A 20,147-nucleotide genomic window follows, 5' to 3' on the forward strand; every position below is an offset into this window, starting at 1 on the left:
ATTTTATATTTAATTTTCAAAGGTGATGTAGAATGACATTTCAAATTCGTATAATACATGTTTATGAGAGAGAGAGAGAGAGAGAGAGAGATTGAGAGAGAGAGAGAGAGAGAGAGAGAGAGAGAGAGAGAGAACGAAATGTTTGTTTATTATTGAATAACTATGTATCTAAAGAAGATTATGAGGTTGTGGTTACTGTATTTGGTACTCTTGTTATTGGCGATGAAGCTGTTGGTTTTGCTGTTGTAGTTTCAAAATCAGTGTTGCTCCAATTTCAATGTACCTCGATGGCGTCAAGTGGCATGGTAAGGTAGCCGGAACGAGAAAGACAACACCTGGATTCCGTTTTGTTGAGAAGTATTAAATGTTGGTCGGTGGTTGCGATGGTCATCGTATGGATATCTCATCAATGACATGTTGGAGGATAACGATGTGTGGTCAGAAGGTGGTAACATCACTGCTGCAGTTAAGAGGGCGCGTTCAATTGGTGGATTCTCTCTCAAAAAAAATATATATTTTTGCATCGCACAAAAAAGGATTTTTTCATGTTTTTAACTTTGTTTTTTGATAATAATTCTCATAGGATTATAAAGGTTTCATAGGAAAGATATGACGTGTTTGTATACCTTTGAACAACCTGTTAAAAAATATTCAATCTGCTGCCATATAAGAATTCAAATACAGTAAATATCTACATCAATGAAACATGCCTCTTCTCTCTACTACTTTTTTGGCAAAAAACAATTTATTAATTCTAATTCATCAAAAGATATGTAAAGAATCAAACTAATATAGTATATGGAACAAGTGGTTAAATAACAAGTGGAAGATGGTTCTCGTTTATTTGGACTATTCAATGCGTGTTCAATATGTTCAAAGATTGAATCTGCTTATCCAACAAGCCCTATCTATTGGAATATTATTGGAAATCTTACAAAAATAGTAAACTCCTTCTATTCTCCTCCTCTTATTTTTTATTTTATAATAATAAGTTAAATCTCGACTATCAACTATATATGTGATAGATATAAAAAAAAAATCATAAAACAATTTTTTAATATTTGTAAATAATAAACAATACCTACCTGATAGGTTAATAAAAATTGATTGATTCAAACGACTTGTTTTATTGTAAACAATAAACATCACCACCGTTAATCTTGTTTTTTTATTCAATCAAAAACAAAAGCAAAACCTCACAATGAAAAACAAAAGCAAAAAAATATCGATACTTTTTTGATCGATCGCAACAAAAAAGTCGTTTGATTTTTTTGGTAGATAACCTACCCCCTCCACAACCAAATTGGTTCAGAGTCTAAATGATTGAGGCAAAAAAAAACAATCAAACATAAGAAACATGAAATGATAGAATTCTGCAGAATCAACCACAAGATCGAATCAATCACCCAAACTTTCGTTTTGCAATGATCACGTGATTATTGATTGAACGAACCATAGACAAAGTGTGTTTTTCAATCTAATACTCAATATATTATTTTTAGTCAGTTTTTATATCTCTTAATATTGATTGCTTTTTTTAGTCAAACTTTGAATCAACATATCAAAATAAAACAAAACACAAAACTTTATTCTATATAATTAATTTTTATTAATAGTTATATATATATAATTATCTTTATCTTGATCGTTTTATAATAATTGATTAAAAATATTAATATCGAGATAGAGATAGAGATTAAAAATAATGATAAATAAACAAAAACTGCAACTACTATTGATTACAATATCATTTGTAATCAGTTTAGTCAGTGTAGTTTATGCAATAGAAATAGATTCTCATTCAAAACTTAAAGCATATGATGGTGGTAACTTTATGTATGTTAAAAATCAAATAAACCCCCACACCTTACTAGACATAGCGAAAATAGTGTTCTGCAGTCGCCACAAACTTTTTATTATGCAATAAACAAAAAAAAATGGGTGGTTCGCTGTCAATTTTTTTTCGTTTTTCTCACTAGTTTTAATTGACTTTTTAACAAATATGTAACATTTATCTTTTTGTTTTTTACGTTTTCATTTTCATTTTATTTCTTTAAAGTTGGTTGTGATCATCACTCACACATGATATTGATATTTATTTTTCAATTATAATAAATTATTATAGATTCAAAGTAGTTGGTAGAAATTTTCCAAATATTCCAATACTTTCGATTACAGTTGGAAACGAATCCACCTGTTGTTTTTGCTTACAATGGAAACTTTGGAGATACCTACAGTTGGACTGTACCGAGAGCACCTTTTGATTCCACTTCAAAGAAACGTAGGCTAGGTTCAACCTCAGCGATATTTAATCTTCATTTCGATGTCAATGCCGCTCCATACTTTAGTGGTGCATTCGAATATGTCGAGCCGATCATCAATGACTTCTCGCCACAGTCTTACTACCCCAATGCCAACGGCAGAACACTCCGTCTCCAAGGAGATTACTTCATTATCAACGACGACGATCCTCATCCCACTGCACAGATGATTCGTCACGACGGTGCTGTTCACGCGCTCACCATCAACAGTGTCGGACCCAACAGAATCCAATGTGTAATACCCGATATTTCGCCAGCAGACATCGGTGGTTATGTAATTAAGGTGCGAACCTACACAGGATTGGAAGTGATTGGGCCAAGCAACTTTGACTATGTCTTTCCCGTCGTTAGGTCGGTCACACCCGATCGTGGTATCGCAGGACAAACACACGTCATCGTGCTGAACGGTGACAACTTCCACGATATCTTCGGTTTTTCTTTCTCCACCATCACTGTCGGTGGACAACCATGCACCAATCCCCAAGTAGACAAACTGACAGGCGCAATCAGTTGCACGACACCCAACGTAGCGCTAGCACCAAGTCAAGCAGACCAACAAGATATCACATTAACCATCGATGTTCAACAAGCTCATTGTGACAGAAAATTCTTATTCTACAGTAAGTAAAGTTAATTATCGATTCTCTATTGATAGAATCTCTTTACTAATATTAGTTTTCTGAAAGCTCCTGAAATTCTAACTATCAATCCAAAGAGAGGATTTGCAGCTGGTGGAACCAATGTTGTTGTTCAAGGACACTACTTGATGGATGTAACAGCAGCTAATATTGGTGGATCGATATGTACTATCGATGTTACTACTATCACTGCCGATACTTTTACATGTAGAGCTAGTGCTTTCGATTTGAATGATATCACTGGTGTCACTCATAGTCTTGTGGCAACGATTGGCGGTGGCCAATATAGTTCGCCACCCACCGAGCAATTCACTTATTACACACCGAACATCGTATCGATTTCACCTGCTAAAATCATTGACAAAGCCAACTGGGTTGTGACAATAACGGGAACTGGATTCTTTGCGAACAACTTGGTGAAGATTGCCGATCAGGTGTTTGTACCAACCGGTGCATCCACCGACAAGATTCTCTATGTCGACGTCGATGCCAGCAGACTCTCAGTAGGAAATGTTAATCTTATTGTAAACTCTGATGGCGGTGATTCCAACACTGTTCAGATCGCCGTTGCCAAACCAGAGATCTCTGCTATCACTCCGGCCAACGGATATGTATTCTCTGAGACCGCTGTCACTTTGACCATCAAGGATTTCCCACTTGGTATGACTCAAGACGATATCGATAAATACTTTGTAGTCAAGATTAAAGATAAACTGTGTGAGCGATTGGAACAGGTCGGCGCAACCAGAATGACGTGTATGGTGCAACCAGGTGATGCCGTTCAAGCCGAAGATCTATCATTCTCCATCAAAACCATTGCATATACATCAACCGTGAAATTCACTTACTTTGAACCGACAGTAACTGCACAGGCACAATCTACAAACATCCCTAAGGGTGGAGGTAATCTTGTGATCGATGGAACCAACTTGGATCTCGTCTCAACTGTCAAGCTGGATACTGAAATCATGGATATCACAACATGTGTCATCCAAGTCGCTCAAATCACTTGCACCATTCCGGCTCATATTCCAGGTGCTTTCCCAATTGTTTTGGTTGTTGTCGATACCAACGATGTCGAACACGAATACAACACTGGTACAAACATCAATTATGTCGGTCCATCGATTACCAAAGTCAGTCCAAAGTATGGATCGAAAAAGCATGCTGCCACCATCACTCTTGAGGGAACAGGCTTTGGAAATACAGCTGGTTTGATAACTGTTACTGTGGGTGCCAATGCGTGTAACAACGTTGTAGTGGTCACCAACAACATTGAGATCACTTGTGATATTGCAGCACTCGCACCGGCAGTCTATCCAGTGGAGATTCAAGTGCAACCCAACGCACTCACCGCAGCAGTCGATTCAATGGATCAAATTACCTACACTTCAAATACACTCTCTTGTCTTGCACCAGGTGGAGCAGACGGTTCGAGTGCAGCAGTCGATTGGTGGTTTGTCTACAAACTCAGTTCGGGAGCAAGCAACCCATATCTCTACATAGATTCCACTATGGATCGTCTCGAAAGAAGAATAAATCTCCAACAGCATCCAACACCCAACACATATACCAGTCCAATAGAAGCAACTTTCTTACAACACCCAGATTACTACTATATGTTTTTCAACGATCAACCAGACTCTAGAACTAAAGCCGGTAAAAGATCGAAATCAAAGAGAAAAACATCAAATGGTGCACATGGTCATCTGAAAGGTATGATCTTTTGGGATGATCCTGCACCTGTGACTGGACATATCAGTGGAATTCATATTGAGCACTCCAATCCCGCTTTCCCTTCGTACCAAGCCGCTTCTGGTACAGCACTGAATGGACCAGACAAAGGTATTAAATTCCTTGGTGCCAAAGATTTCAATCAATACTTCTTTTGCTATTCTTTCAATCAACTGGAGCATGTTTTCCGTTATATTTCATTCAATGACGGTAATCCACTTGATAAGCACCGTGTGTTTGCAAACATGAATACCTGGACACCAATTCAAATGAATCAATACCCCTATTTCTATGATTATCTCTCTCAACATCTCGGTTACAGCGATCGTGTACCGTCGCTTGGAACACCAGACAAGAAGAAGCCAAGTGAATTGATGGCCGATTGTAAAGCTGTCATCGCCGGTACCGTTGCCCTAGAGAATGTATGTTGGTGGCGAACCGGACAGATTGCAGTGGCCAACGGTAATCTCAATGCCTACTACTTTATGAAGATAGGAACCGATTTCACCAGAAAAACCAGTCCATTTGGAAATGCTAATTTACCACGTCCACCAACACTCAGCAAATACATCCTAAAGAAACAGCAATCAAGAGTTTACGATGGTATCGATTTGTGGATGGTTGTAGCCGATCACTTCCAGAGAAAGATGTTCATTGAAATGTTCTATGCCATCGCTGCCAAACAGATGGAACCAACCGAACAAGTCTTGAATGTTGCATTCCTTGAACTTCCTCAACTACTTGCCACTCGAAAACCAAAAGGAGGAGGTGGATTCAAATACTATGATTACCAATACACCGGAAGAAAAAATGAACATGCTAAATTTGGTCTGCCAATGTACCCAGCTTATGGTGCAAACGCAAATAATGCCAATGAAAATTATTTCTGTGTTGGTGATAGCAATAGACATAATGGTCAAGGTAATTACTATTTTAAATCAATTCTTAGTCATGATTTATTAAATTAACCATTTATTTCTTTGTTTATAGGTGGCCGTGGTGGTGGAGTTATTTGTATTCAGCATCCAACATTGGTTTATCAATTCCACAGAATGATTAGACACTACAACACTTTGAATGCAGCCGGTCAACTGACTAGTCCTTCTGATAGAGATGCCATTGAGTTTTCTTTTGCAATTAACCAACCGATCAAGCTTGACAGACCAGCCACCTGGACAAACCCAATCAACATCGAAATCAAAGACTATATTGCCAATGTTCATTACTCAAAGTTGCCAAAGGAAGTCTACCAAGTTCTCCCAGCCACCATCCTAGCGGCACATGATGTGCTCGCCGAGTTCCAAGCACTCAGAACCACCCGTACCAATGTAGCACCAGCAGGTGGCGAGATGACATCGGTCACCCCTCCAGCGACATTCCCGGTAACCCAACCCGATATTATGAATTTCTTTGCAACGGATATCATGACTCTCCACTACCAGGCGTTCGACCAAGCCATTGGATCGGTATGTGATTACGACGCACTGAAAGTTGCATGTTTGCAAGCGGATACACGTGTCACAGAAATCGATAGAACACTTCCATTTGGTTATGCAGCACCTGACTATCCTGCCGCCTATGGATACACCTATGCCGGATTGCAACCAGCGAGAACCTACAATTTGAATACCAACAAGGATTTCATTCTACTCAAATTCGTATCGGAATTCATGACCAAACTTCCAAATCCCAAGAGAAAGAACTACCAATTTATGATCGATACCACAGGTACCATTTTAACAACTCGTTTCCAACCACCGTTTATTATCAGACTGACAGTAGATATGTGTCAAGAAGAAATTGCTTACTTTATGACACTTCAATACATCTACTACCAAGCTGGTGCACAGAATGAAGCAACTCTATTATACAACATCAATGCCATCAGTCCAAATTGGGCAAATGGTGTAATTTTAGCTATTTCAAAGAAACTTTATAATGTAAGTTAAACATATAATTTAATTGTTTTTTATTATTGTTAATTTTATTTTTTTATAATTTATAGAGTTTAGTTGTTGGAAAGAATGCAAACTTTGATCCATGTTTTGATAATATTTTTGATAATTTCCCTAATATTGAAACTTATACAGAGTATGTTATTAACAAGTTTTTTTCTTGAAAAAATACTAATACTAATTACTAATATTTAATGAAAAGTGATAAGGCAATGGATCCACCAGGTTTAACTTTGGAAAAGATTGTAAGAAGATCAGCTGCAGCTGCTTGGGATTGGATGGGTCCATCCTATGCTGATGGTAATGGTGCCAGAGTTAATAGAGTTGATAATGCCGATGTTATTCCAGTGGATTACTTGATGAAGCTGATGATTAAGACCTTCCAAATTAGTGGTGTTCAATCAATGGATGGTTTCGCCAAATTGGTTAAGAAACAATACAAGACAGAGATCAACTTTAAGACCATTCTCATCAATAACTACATTATTAAACCACCTGCACCAAAGGTAGCTGTCGTTGCTAATAATGGTATCGTCCTTATGAATTTCCCGATGAACTTCCAATCGAGAAGATTACAAGAGTTGATCGAAGATCCAATCGATTCACAAGCACCACTTCTTCAGGACGAAAGATCATTGGACTCGGGTATTCACCAACTCCTGCTTTCCTACATGAATACAATGAATGAGAGCAGTGTCACTTCACTCACTCCATATGAACAGGAAAAGTTGGAGATATCCATCGACAAGTGGATAACCATACGTAGTCAAAGCCAAGCAATTCAGACATTGGTATTGGATCCAACCAATCAGCATAGCAATCAACCGATTAAGTTTATCGATGAAATCAATCGTGACCAGAATGGCCATCAAATAGATCTTGGATACCAAACGATTGGTACCACCGGTAGTAGATACACATTGTTATCACCTCTTTCCATAGTCTCAATTACATTCGTTCTCGAGAGTATCATGATAAGTGAAGCAGCAAGCAGAGTTTCAATTGGAGATTTAGAATTTTATTATCTTCCAAAGCCAGCCAATTACAATGGTGTCATCACAAGTGATGTCGATGGTATGTTGATCGCAACAGTCAATACACAACTCTGTGATATCCAGATGGTCAAGTCGAGTAATTTTACAGCCAAAAGATTCGATTCTATTTGCACAGGAATCGGACCAGTTGTGACATCCATCAGCAACTCCACCGGACCAACCGTGGGTGGTAATATAATTACTCTCAATGGTATCAGATTCAATTCATCGATGACTGTTGCAGTTGGTGACTATGAATGTCAATCCACTACACTTATCTCTTCCAACCAAATAGTGTGTACAGTTCCTAAGGGTTCAGGTACTCAACATTTGATTCAACTCTTTACCGACCAAACTTTATTCAACCTTCAGAGAACCAAATTCTTCTATTCATACAATGCACCAGCGATCAGCGATATCTCTCCAAATATTATTGAGAGCTACGGTACTGATATCATGACTATTTTCGGTTCCAACTTTGGTGATGATGTCAGTAAAGTCAAGATCATGATTGATGAGAGACTTGAATGTTCTCCAATCATTGGTATTTCATCGGATTCAATTGTTTGTGTTACACCATCTGCCATTGGTGACCATCGTACAGTGACTGTATCTGTTGCTGATCAAACTTCAAGATACACAATCGCTACTCTCGAGACCCAATCATTCAGTTTCAGCGGACCTCAAATCAACGCTTTCGCACCGAGCTCTGGTGATCCCAATGATGTTATTATTGTACTGGGTAATGGTTTCGGTAATCCTGAAGACTCTGACTTGCCACCACTCATCTACATCGATGATGATCTCGTTGAAATCAACAACTTCACCAATGATGAGATTACCTTTACACTGGAATTCGATACACTCACCCAACCACTCGTCATCCAAGCCGGAGATCAATCTGTCAACTCTCAGTTCACATACCTTCCACCAGTCGTTTCACTTTTCAACAATACATTTGTTAAAACCTCGGGAGGATTGATTCAAATCTTTGGATATGGATGGGGTATCTCAACAGAAGAAGTTGAGTTCACAGTGGGAGCAAGCGACATTGATTGTAATGCATTCGATTACTTTGTAGAGTGCTACATTCCTCCTGGTATAGGAGCAAACCTGAGTGTTACAGCAACAGTGTCAGATCAATCGATTGATCTTGGAATAAACGATACCATTTCCTATCTTCCACCAACCATCTCCAAGTACAGGATTGGTGATGAAAATAACTTATTATTCTATGGTACAAACTTTGTTCCAGTTGACCTTGGTGTAACATTCGACGCAGCTACAACCTATGTCAAACTTGTTTATGATAACCACATACAGACATGCACGACCTTCAAGAGTAGCAGTTATATCGAATGTGCCTATTCAAATCAGTTACCAAATACAGCTCAAGTCTTTATTGCTGGACAACCATCAAATATTCTCAATCTTTCACTAGAGTAAATAAATATTTATATATAAATTATTGTTATATATTTAAATTACAATTTTCTTTTTTTATTATTTTATTCATCAATTCAATTCAATAATAATAACAATCATCTGTTAAAAGTCAATTAAAGCTAGTGAGAAAAACAAAAAAACCAACATAGCGAACCACTTGCTGTTCACACTTTTTTTTTTTTTTTGCACGAAAAAAAGTTTGTGGCGACTGCAGAATACTATTTTTGCTATGTCTGGTCAGGTGTGGGGTTTTAATTGATTTTAACATTCTTCAATAACTACAAGAGAATATGTTTAAACAAATATAATTATCAAAGAACTTGTTTAATATACATTAAGGTTATTCGATTCTTAATATTAGATCAAGAACAACACCATACAACACTTCAATCTCTTCATCATTTGTTAGATCATCTACTTATTTTTTTTTTTTTTTTTTTTTTTTTTTTTTTTTGCAAACCCTCAACAATCATTGACAAAGTTATAACACAATTAATTGTTATTTAACTGCAAAGTAGTTTTATATTAATATTATTTATTTACTTATTCGTACACTCTTAAAAATGCAAAGATTTACTAACTATATTATATGATCGTGTGGTTCTTACTATAAAAATACTTTCTTTTATTTTGTATCATTGTTTATTGTAGTTGTTAAATTTAAGTGCTATTACCAAATACAATATATTAAAAGTAAAGTCAATAAACACGATGATAAAAAAAAAAAAAAGAATAACAGCTCTTGAGAACCACATCAGCCATTTTCGAGGCACTACAAACCAAAAGAACTAAAAATAATTAATTTTAGAGTTTTAAATTTTTACTTTCCAATAATAGAAGTGGTTGTGCAAAAAAAAGGAGAAAAAAAAAATTTAGTAAGCCACGTAGAATTTCGTTGAAAATAGACAAGTCTATCAAAATAAGAGATATTATAGCTTCTCTCAAAACCAAAGAGTCAACTATAAATATGAATTTAAATCTTTAGATTTTAAATCTTTAGATTTTAAATCTTGGAGATCATATCAAAATACACCATACAATGAAATACACAAATCTTTTATTTACTTTATTTGTTGTAACATTGTTATCTCTAAATCTTTATACCAAGGTAGATGCTCAAGTAACGATACCTGATAGCTTGGAGACCTTTAAGAATGCCATTGTTGAAGGAGTGACCAATTCTACAACTCCCAAAACCATGTCAAAAATCACACCATACTTTGATAGTGTTAACCACCTGAGTGGACTGAACATTGAATACAGTGATGGATCAACAAAGCTTGTAGGTAGTGCAGCAGGAACACAACAAACAACTTTAGTTTTAAGAGCTGTTCCAATTGTTTTAGTATCGGTTTTTGGAAATTCGAGTCTTGGAATCTCATTCAAATATGCTGATTCAACAATTCCAGCGACCATTGGAACCGTCGATGAGATCTCATATCAATCATCAAATCCAGGTCAATGTCTTGTCGATATTAATGGTTTAAACCCTGTTGTATTTTCATTTGACGATGTTGATATCCGTTACCCAGTTCCATCATCGTCACCAGTTACTGTCCCACAGTATTATTATCAAGAATCAAATGGTGAATTTAGATATCGATACGAGTAGGTATATTTATTTTAATAATGACATTATTCATTAATGTTAACTAATTAAATTTTTATTTATATTTTATAATTTATCAATAAAGTATTCCTAAATCAAATGATTATGGAGTATTTATCGGACCAATTAGTCAAATTCTGATTGACAACTCAGTTGCTTATAATTTTGGAACAAATGAATTCTCAGTGACATCTCTTGTTCAAACAACATTACCAGGAACAATCATAACAAATAAACCTGCATCCGGAGGTACAAACAAAGGTGGATGGAGAATTGTAATCAATACAAATGGAGTAATTGTTTTCACAATTGACAACGGATTTGGTATTTACAGATCAACTTCATCAACATCACAAATACTTGATGGAAATTGGCATCTTGTTGCTGCTATTCGAAGATCCGATGGTCAATTGGAAATTTGGTTGGATGCTGTTAAACTCACAACAACAACAACAGGTTCCAATTTGAGTGCTAATTCATTAAATATGCTATATATTGGTGCAAATTATTATAATAATATAACCGACCGAACCACACTTTGATGGATCTATCGATGATATATCATTTTGGAATATTGCACTCACCCAAACACAAATATCAAAAATAATGAACAAAAAGATTGTTGGAAATGAACCAGGTTTGGTTGGATATTGGCCATTTGACAATAATTTCAAAGATATGAGTTCAAATGTAAATGATGCTAGAGCATCTAGAGCTATTTATTTTACTCCATTTACATTATCATTAAACTTTGGATGGTCATTTGGAGGATATTCATTCATAGCATTCCAAGTTCCATGGTCTGTAATTATGAATCCAACAACATCAACTGATACTGAGAAAGTACTTGTTTATCGATTCAAATTCACTCAATCAAATGGTGATAGATTCTATTATACAACCGATAGTTCATTCACTTCAAGTGGTTGGGTGAACGATGGTATTGCTTTCAAAGTATATCCACCAAATTCTGTAATACCTTCTACCAAACCAGTTTACAGATATTCAAGAACTCAAATTCCATCGCTTGGATCAGGATTAGTGTATGGATATTCAATTATTCCAAATTTACCAGGTTGGATAAATGAAGGTATTGTTTGGAAAACAACAAGTGATTCAACACCATCATTCCTTTCATATCAAGATCTTGAATATAAGATGATTCAAAATGTTGGATCACAGAAATGCTTGACATCACCAACAACATTTGCATCATCAGTAACACTTTCAACATGTGATCAATCGAATCTTCAACAATTCTGGTATTTGAAATATGATTCATTTGGACCACATCTTTACAATCCACAAACAATGATGTATATGGACAGACAAGCAACAACATTAATAGGAATAACATATTTTCCTCAAAACAATTTTTATATTCTCAATCAATTAACAAATGGACAATACACAATTCAAGAATATATTACTTCATTATGTCTTCAACTCAATACTGTTTCAAATATAGTTGAATTCAAAACTTGTGATTCATCAAATCAAAATCAAATATGGAAATATGTAAGTGGTTTTAAAAATTATTATTGTATTATTAATAATGTATTAATTATTTTCTCAAATAATAATTCATATAGCCAAGTTCAGTTTTAGTTGAAAGTTCGAAATCAATTCCATTGTTCCCAGGTGCATGTTTAGATTCACTTGGATTGAAATGTCCAACAACACTTCCAGAAGGTAGATCACTCAAGACATCAAGTTCATCACTCACAATCAACTCTCAAGGAAATGGATATTTATCACTTAAATCCGGAGGTTCTGAAGTATATTCATTGGGTGTAACATCTTCAACAGGACCATATTCAATTACAATTCAATCAGATGGAAATGTTGTTTTGAAAGGTAATACTGGAACTTATGCAGCAATTGGATGTTGGAATCTTGGAGGTCAATATCTCAATCTTCTTGATAATAATCTTTATGGTTTACAATATGGAATGATCGTTCAAAACAATCAAAACAAGATGATTTGGTCGAAATTAGGATATTCAACATCATTCAGGATTGCATTGATTCCAGGTTCATTCATTGACCATCTCGATACCCCAACAAATTATCTTGGAGTCAATCAATTCATCACCAATGGAAGAGATTATTTGATTGTCAAGAAGACACCATCTGGTGATAGATATGGGGTATATTTATATGGTGGAAATCCAAATTCTGGATCAACTGTTCTCTGGAAATATGATGAAATATCAATTACCGAATTCAAAGAAGATCTCAGAATGTATGTTCGTTACGGTACAGGCTGTATTTGCTTCGTCGACTCATCAACAGGAACATCTGTTTGCTATCCCACTAGAATCTTGAACTCACCAAACATTCAATCGTCTCGATATCTCCAACTTCCAGCACCAGGAAGTGATCAACCAACAGATTGGGCAATTGTATATCGTACAGCAACAGGATCAATGACATATGGATATTTTGGAAACTCCAAGGCATTTAATAACTATGCAACCCAACCGAACTATGAGTATCAATATGAAAGTAGATTCTTAAGCATGCAAATAGAAAATGAAGAATATTCAGTTAAGAATTTATTTTCAAATCAAATCATTCAACAATCACCACCAAATGTTATTTTTTGTCAAAGTGAATCACTTTGGAGATTCGGAGTTTTTCAAATTATCTATGATAGATTAATCGATGGTGTTCAATTTTGTACTACCAATAACAACTTAGTATATATGATTGATTCAGGTAATCTACTAAATAATGCAGAACCATATGACAAAACTTTCTTACTTCTTACCTCAATGCCTGAAATAGTTGTGTATAGCAAAGACGGAAAATACATTTGGTCTCAAGGATACAGTACTATTTAAGTACATCATAAATAAACTTTACTACTTTAAACGAATATATAAAAGAAGAATAAAATAAATTTGGTATCAATCTATTAAAAGTTGTTTGAATTTCAAAGGTGCACCTAAGAATAAAAATATTAATCACACTTTTGCTATAATTACTTTATTCAATGTTAATTTCAATTTATTTTTATTTCAGTGTAAAATGGAATATTAAAGATGGTGAAGAATTCAATCCTGTAAATGGACCTGTTGTATTAGCAGAGGTTAGAGGTGCCAGGTGAACTTTTGTCTTTAAATATACTGCTGAGATCGAGTGGTATTACTACATGTGTTTCGGATATGTGTGGTATTGTAGATGCCTTCAAGTGGCACGGAAAAGTAGCCGGAGAAAGACAACACCTGGGTTCCATTTGGTTGAGAAGTATGCCATGTTGGTCGGTGGTTGCGACGGTCATCGTATGGATCTCTCATCGATGATGTTGAAGGATAACCATGTTTGGTCGGCAGGTGGTAACATCACTGCTGCAGTAAGATGGTGCGTGTTCTATTGGTGGATTCTCTCTCTCAAGGTGGAAGTGGAGTGTCGTACTGAAGACGAGGATGTCGAAGCGATGGAAGTCGCTGCCGATGTCGTCATACTCGACAACATGTTGCCACCAATGCTTGCTGTCGCTAAATCTACCTGTCGATGCCGTGCTGTATTGTTACTAGTGGAAGTTATTAAAGAGTCTGTCGTTTGTGATGTTGCTATTGTGAACACAGGATGTTGTACCAATCGTACTGTCATCGGATGATGCTACACGTAAGAACGAAGCGCCTTCCAATACATGAGCACAAATCGCTAACCTGGTATATGTTGCGTCCGGCTTTATCATTGTTTATGTAGGAAGGACATGCATAGTAACGGATCTGTGGTGAGACATGCACTGAGCTATGGGAAATGAGTAGCAGGATCGGCGCTACGAATACGTAGTTTAAACTATAGACCACCGTAGATCTAACTTCTCCAATATTCTGGTAATAGCTCTTTCTTTCTCACTCTTTAACAAGAAGTGGTTTCTCTGTTTGATAAAATAGATTCTTTTGTTAATATAGGTTTATTTGATCGATTATTATGTTGTGCCTCTTACCTCTAGATATTTATTACTAAATCACTGATTCTATTATCCTTTAAAAATATTGCTGTGCATTATATTCTTGTATTAATTCGAAGATTGACAGTGAACTGCGTATCAGTAAATATTACGAACGAAAAACGTGGCATTTCTTTTTTTTTTTTTTATTCGAGGAGCCACAAAAAATTATTTTTTTGTTGACCCAATTTTTTCATTTAAAATTTGTTTTTTTTTTTCACAAAAGTTGTGTTGTTGATTTTTGTAGACCTTTTTTGTGTTTGGTTTTTCCACAAAAGATCACCACAGGTTTTGGAAATTTTGTTCCAAAAATGAAACATCATTTGAAAATTTTAATATTTTTGAATTTTATTTTTAAACAGAGGTGGTATTCTCACGTTCATTTTCATTAACCTATTGAAAAAAGGGAATTAAGGTAAAGGACTATCGATCAGTAGTATTGGATTTTACTTAGTCAACCGCGTAGTACTTCGTTGAAAGTAGGTAAGGTCTCTCTCCTTGTAAAGTCACTTCCTCAATGATTAACATTTAATTTCATATTTATAGAATCCTTTGCGTATGGAGCGCATTCCGTTCAAATAGACATACAGACAGACAATGAAATACACAAATCTTTTATTTATTTTATTTGTTGTAACATTATTATTACCAAATCTACACACAAACATAGAAGCTAAAGGTATTGCTTGGTATACAACATATGATTCAACACCATAATTATATTCATATCATAATTATTGTTAAATAAAATTTCTTTTATTTTTTTTATTATTTACTTATTAATAATTTATTAATATTTTTATTTTAATATTAAAAAATAAATCATCCCAATCCAACAAATTTTTTTTGTTTTTGAATAAACCACCTGGCAAGATATTTATGGATTTGGTCAGTGACAAAAATTGTTAATACAACAGTTTCATGGAAAAATCCTTAAAAAAAAATAAAAATAAAATATTTGAATAATAGATCTTGATCGATGAGATTATAATTTTAAAATAAATTTTCTTATCTACAGTAAATTCAGTACTTTCTAAAAAAGGGGGTCAAATGAATTTTAATTTTAAGTAATCTGGATTTAAGAATGTTTTCTTTGGTTGAAATTAAAATTGATTGATTTTTTACCTCCTAATACAAGATTAGGAAAATTAAAAAAAACAATAGATAAGGAGGGTAGAATGTTGTATTCTCAAGGGTGAAAAATGATTATTCAGCTACGTAGCATTTAGTTGAAAGTGGGTAAGGTCCCTCAATATAAATGGTACTTCCTTCAAGAAGGAGTTATCAACTATAAATACTCTAAAATATTTTACTTATTCAGCCACGTAGTATTTCGTTGAAAGTGTGAAAGGTAACAAAGGGATAAAGTTGACTCGTCATTTCCCTCAAAACCAATGAGTCAACTATAAATATGAGCTTTCAGTTTGAGATCAGATCAAAAAACACAAACAATGAAATATAAAAATCTTATTTTTTATTTATTTGTTTTAACATTGTTATCACTAAATAGACATACTAAGGTAGATGCTAAAGATACGATACCTGGTAACTTGGAGACAATCAAGAATGCAGTTGTTGATCAAATAACAACTGACACCCCTACAACTACAAAAACTATAACAAAAGTCACTTCATACTTCCAATCAAAAATAATAATGGCACTCAAAATAGAATACAGTGATGGATCAACAAAGAATATTGGAGGTATAGCTGTAATTTCATCGCAGGAAACTTATGATTTAAGACAAGTCCCAATTGTGTCAGTCTCAGTTTCAACAACTTCCATTCCTGATTTTGGTGTTTTTCCTATTGGAATATCATTTAAATATGTTGATTCAACAATTCAAACTTTATTTGGAACAATAAATTCCAATGCTATCACATATCAGTCATCGAATCCAGGTCAATGTCTTATTGATATTGATGGAGCATTATATAATAATGGTCTTGTATTTTCATATGATGATGTTGATGTCCGTTACCCAGTTCAATCTTCATTATCCTCAGTCTCACAATATTATTATCAAGAATTGAATGGAGAATCTAGATATCTTTACGAGTAAGTATTTTTAAAATTAAATAATATATTCATGTCGACTTATTAAATTATTTGTTTTTATCGATAAAATTAAAGTTTTCCGAGTGCACCAATAACTGATTTAGCAGCTAATATTGGACCAACAAGTCAAATCAATATTCCTAATAAAAGTGTTTATGATTTTAAACACTTGGAGTTTTCAGCAACATCTTTAGTAAGAACAACTGTACCGGGAACAATTATGTCCAAGAAACCTGAAGCTGGAGGTGGTGGATGGAGAATAGTTATCAATACAAAAGGTGTAATAATTTTTACAATTGAAGATGGTTCTTCATCTTCCAGAGCAACAACACAACCAACACAAATACTAGATGGAAATTGGCACCATGTTGCCGTTGTTAGAAGATTATCTCAAACTTCTAATGAAATAGAAGTATGGTTGGATGCTGTAAAACTTGTATCATTCCAAATACAAAATTATTTTATGAGTGCTACTTCAAACAATCCTTTATTAATTGGTGCAAATTATAATATAACTGAGCCACACTTTGATGGATCAATCGATGATGTCACATTATGGAATGTTTCACTCTCTCAAATACAAATTATTTATTCAATGAAGAAAATGATTGGTGGAAATGAATTTGGATTGATTGGTTATTGGCCATTTGACAATAATTTCATTGATAAAAGTTCAACTTCCAATAATGGTGCTTCATCTGGAGTAATTGATTTTACTCAAAGTATTACTTCATCTTCAAATATTGGATGGTCATTTGGAGGATATTCATTCAAAGCATTCCAAGTTCCATGGTCATTATTTATAAATCCAACAACAGCCACTGATCCTCAGAAAACACTTGTTTATCGATTCAAATTCACTCAATCAAATGGTGATAGATTCTATTATACAACCGATAGTTCATTCACTTCAAGTGGTTGGGTGTATGATAGTGTTGCTTTCCAAATATATGGATCAAATATTGATATTCCTTCTCCATCTGTCAAACCGGTTTACAGATATTCAAGAACTCAAATTCCATCGCTTGGATCAGGATTAGTTTATGGATATTCAATTATTCCAAATTTACCAGGTTGGATAAATGAAGGTATTGATTGGTATACATCAAGTGATTCAACACCATCATTCCTTTCATATCCAGATTTGGAATATAAGATGATTCAAAATGTTGGATCACAGAAATGCTTAACAGCACCAACAACATCTGGATCATCAGTAACACTTTCAACATGTGATCAATCGAATCTTCAACAATTTTGGTATTTGAAATATGATTCATTTGGACCACATCTTTACAATCCACAAACAATGATGTATTTGAACAGTCAAACAACAACATTGATTGGAACAACATCAATACCACAAAACAATTTTAATATTTTTATTAATCAAATGACAAATGGACGATACACAATTCAAGAATATATTTCTTCACTTTGTCTTCAACTCAATACTGTCTCAAATATTGTTGAATTCAAAACATGTAATCCTTTGAATCAAAATCAAATTTGGAAATATGTAAGTTGTTTCTTTCATACTACTTTCATTTTATCATTATTTATTAATATCTCAAATAATAATTCATATAGCCAAGTTCAGTTTTAGTTGAAAGTTCGAAATCAATTCCATTGTTCCCAGGTGCATGTTTAGATTCACTTGGATTGAAATGTCCAACAACACTTCCAGAAGGTAGATCACTCAAGACATCAAGTTCATCACTCACAATCAACTCTCAAGGAAATGGATATTTATCACTTAAATCCGGGAGGTTCTGAAGTATATTCATTGGGTGTAACATCTTCAACAGGACCATATTCAATTACAATTCAATCAGATGGAAATGTTGTTTTGAAAGGTAATACTGGAACTTATGCAGCAATTGGATGTTGGAATCTTGGAGGTCAATATCTCAATCTTCTTGATAATAATCTTTATGGTTTACAATATGGAATGATCGTTCAAAACAATCAAAACAAGATGATTTGGTCGAAATTAGGATATTCAACATCATTCAGGATTGCATTGATTCCAGGTTCATTCATTGACGATATTGACACCACAAATAATTATGTTGGAGTCAATCAATTCATAACCAATGGAAGAGAATATTTAACGGTTAGGAAAACAGCTTCTGGTGATTCCTTTGGTGCATATTTATATCCGCAAAATCCAAATTATTTAGGACAAACTGCTCTCTGGAAATATGAATATCCAGAAGTATTCAAAGAAGATCTCAGAATTTATGTTCATTACATGGGTGACAAAACAACCTCATTATGTTTGGTCAACACTTTTCAAAAAAGTATGATATGCGGAACCTTTTTTACTAAAAACACACCAAGTTTTGAATCATCTCGATATCTTCAACTTCCAGCACCAGGAAGTGATAAATCAACAGATTGGGCAATTGTATTGCGTTCAGCAACAGGATCATTGACATTTGGATATTTTGGAAATTCAAAAACTCCTGGAAACTATGCACTTCAACCAGATGTATATGATCTATATCAAAGTAGATTCCTAAGTTTACAAATCTCTCAATACAAATATTCTCTTAAAAATGTATTTTCAAACCAAATCATTCAAGAATCACCAGCAAATCTTCAACTTTGTAAAAATTTTTGGACAACTAGCACTTATTCAATATATCAAGTATACTATGATTCAACAATGTATTGTTCAAACAATGCCAAGATAATGATAGAAACATATAGTATTCAAACTAATCCAGCATTCCCCAATGGTAAAACCTTTTTACTTCTTACCTCAATGCCTGAAATGGTAGTATATGACCAATTTGGAGTATTTATTTGGTCTCAAGGATATAGCACTCTTTAATTTAAAAATTAAATAAAGATAACAACATTTAAATAAAAAAAATTAAAGGAATCTACTACTCATTAGAATCTAATTTATTTATTATTTGAGTTTTTAATTAAAACTATTTTTATTGATTTAATTTTAAGAACAACTCAAAACAAAACTGGCTCCCAACAACTTTCGCCTGTGCATTAATTTTAAAAAAAATTTATTTATTATTTGAGTTTTTAATTAAAACTATTTTTATTGATTTAATATCATGAATACATATTCAAGAGTCGTATTCCTATTTATAGATCATGATATAAGCTTTGTATTTTCAATTTAAAAAAAAAAAAAAAATCAAAAATTAAATAATAATTAAACATCAGTATATTGATTGCTCAAAGATCTTTTCGGATGAAAGAATATTAGATAAACCAAATTTAGTTTAAAAGATTATGCTTATGGTTCACACCTATATGTATTACTACACCTGGATTCCGTTTGGTTGAGAAATATGCCATGTATCGCATGAATCTCATCGATGATCATGTTGAAGGATAACGATATGTGTTCGGCAGGTG

At 34.1% G+C, this 20,147-nt stretch overlaps 4 protein-coding genes across 4 annotated transcripts; all 4 read left to right on the plus strand.

Moving 5' to 3' along the window:
- Window positions 1–364: 364 nt before the first annotated feature.
- Window positions 365–11,279, plus strand: PPL_08485 (cell surface receptor IPT/TIG domain-containing protein; the record flags this gene model as incomplete). The annotated part of the gene is made up of 13 exons (XM_020579301.1): window positions 365–432; window positions 796–942; window positions 1,762–1,836; window positions 2,126–2,236; window positions 2,286–2,945; window positions 2,997–5,614; window positions 5,684–6,633; window positions 6,699–6,784; window positions 6,851–7,722; window positions 7,819–9,124; window positions 9,490–9,532; window positions 10,129–10,736; window positions 10,823–11,279. The coding sequence occupies 13 exons, from the start codon at window positions 365–367 to the stop codon at window positions 11,277–11,279; spliced, it is 8,001 nt and encodes a 2,666-aa protein (XP_020431140.1).
- Window positions 11,280–11,343: 64 nt separating this feature from the next.
- Window positions 11,344–13,583, plus strand: PPL_08486 (uncharacterized protein; the record flags this gene model as incomplete). The annotated part of the gene is made up of 2 exons (XM_020579302.1): window positions 11,344–12,255; window positions 12,330–13,583. 2 exons carry the CDS (start codon window positions 11,344–11,346, stop codon window positions 13,581–13,583), a joined length of 2,166 nt encoding a protein of 721 aa, XP_020431141.1.
- Window positions 13,584–13,735: 152 nt separating this feature from the next.
- Window positions 13,736–14,704, plus strand: PPL_08487 (uncharacterized protein; the record flags this gene model as incomplete). The annotated part of the gene is made up of 4 exons (XM_020579303.1): window positions 13,736–13,845; window positions 13,924–14,302; window positions 14,331–14,370; window positions 14,664–14,704. 4 exons carry the CDS (start codon window positions 13,736–13,738, stop codon window positions 14,702–14,704), a joined length of 570 nt encoding a protein of 189 aa, XP_020431142.1.
- Window positions 14,705–16,152: 1,448 nt separating this feature from the next.
- PPL_08488 (uncharacterized protein) lies at window positions 16,153–19,599 on the plus strand (the record flags this gene model as incomplete). The annotated part of the gene is made up of 4 exons (XM_020579304.1): window positions 16,153–16,760; window positions 16,836–18,279; window positions 18,351–18,450; window positions 18,473–19,599. The coding sequence occupies 4 exons, from the start codon at window positions 16,153–16,155 to the stop codon at window positions 19,597–19,599; spliced, it is 3,279 nt and encodes a 1,092-aa protein (XP_020431143.1).
- Between the last annotated feature and the right edge of the window lie 548 nt (window positions 19,600–20,147).

Source organism: Heterostelium album (genome assembly GCF_000004825.1).
Source record: "Heterostelium album PN500 unplaced genomic scaffold PPL_scaffold8, whole genome shotgun sequence".
Taxonomy (NCBI): Eukaryota; Evosea; class Eumycetozoa; order Acytosteliales; family Acytosteliaceae; genus Heterostelium; species Heterostelium album.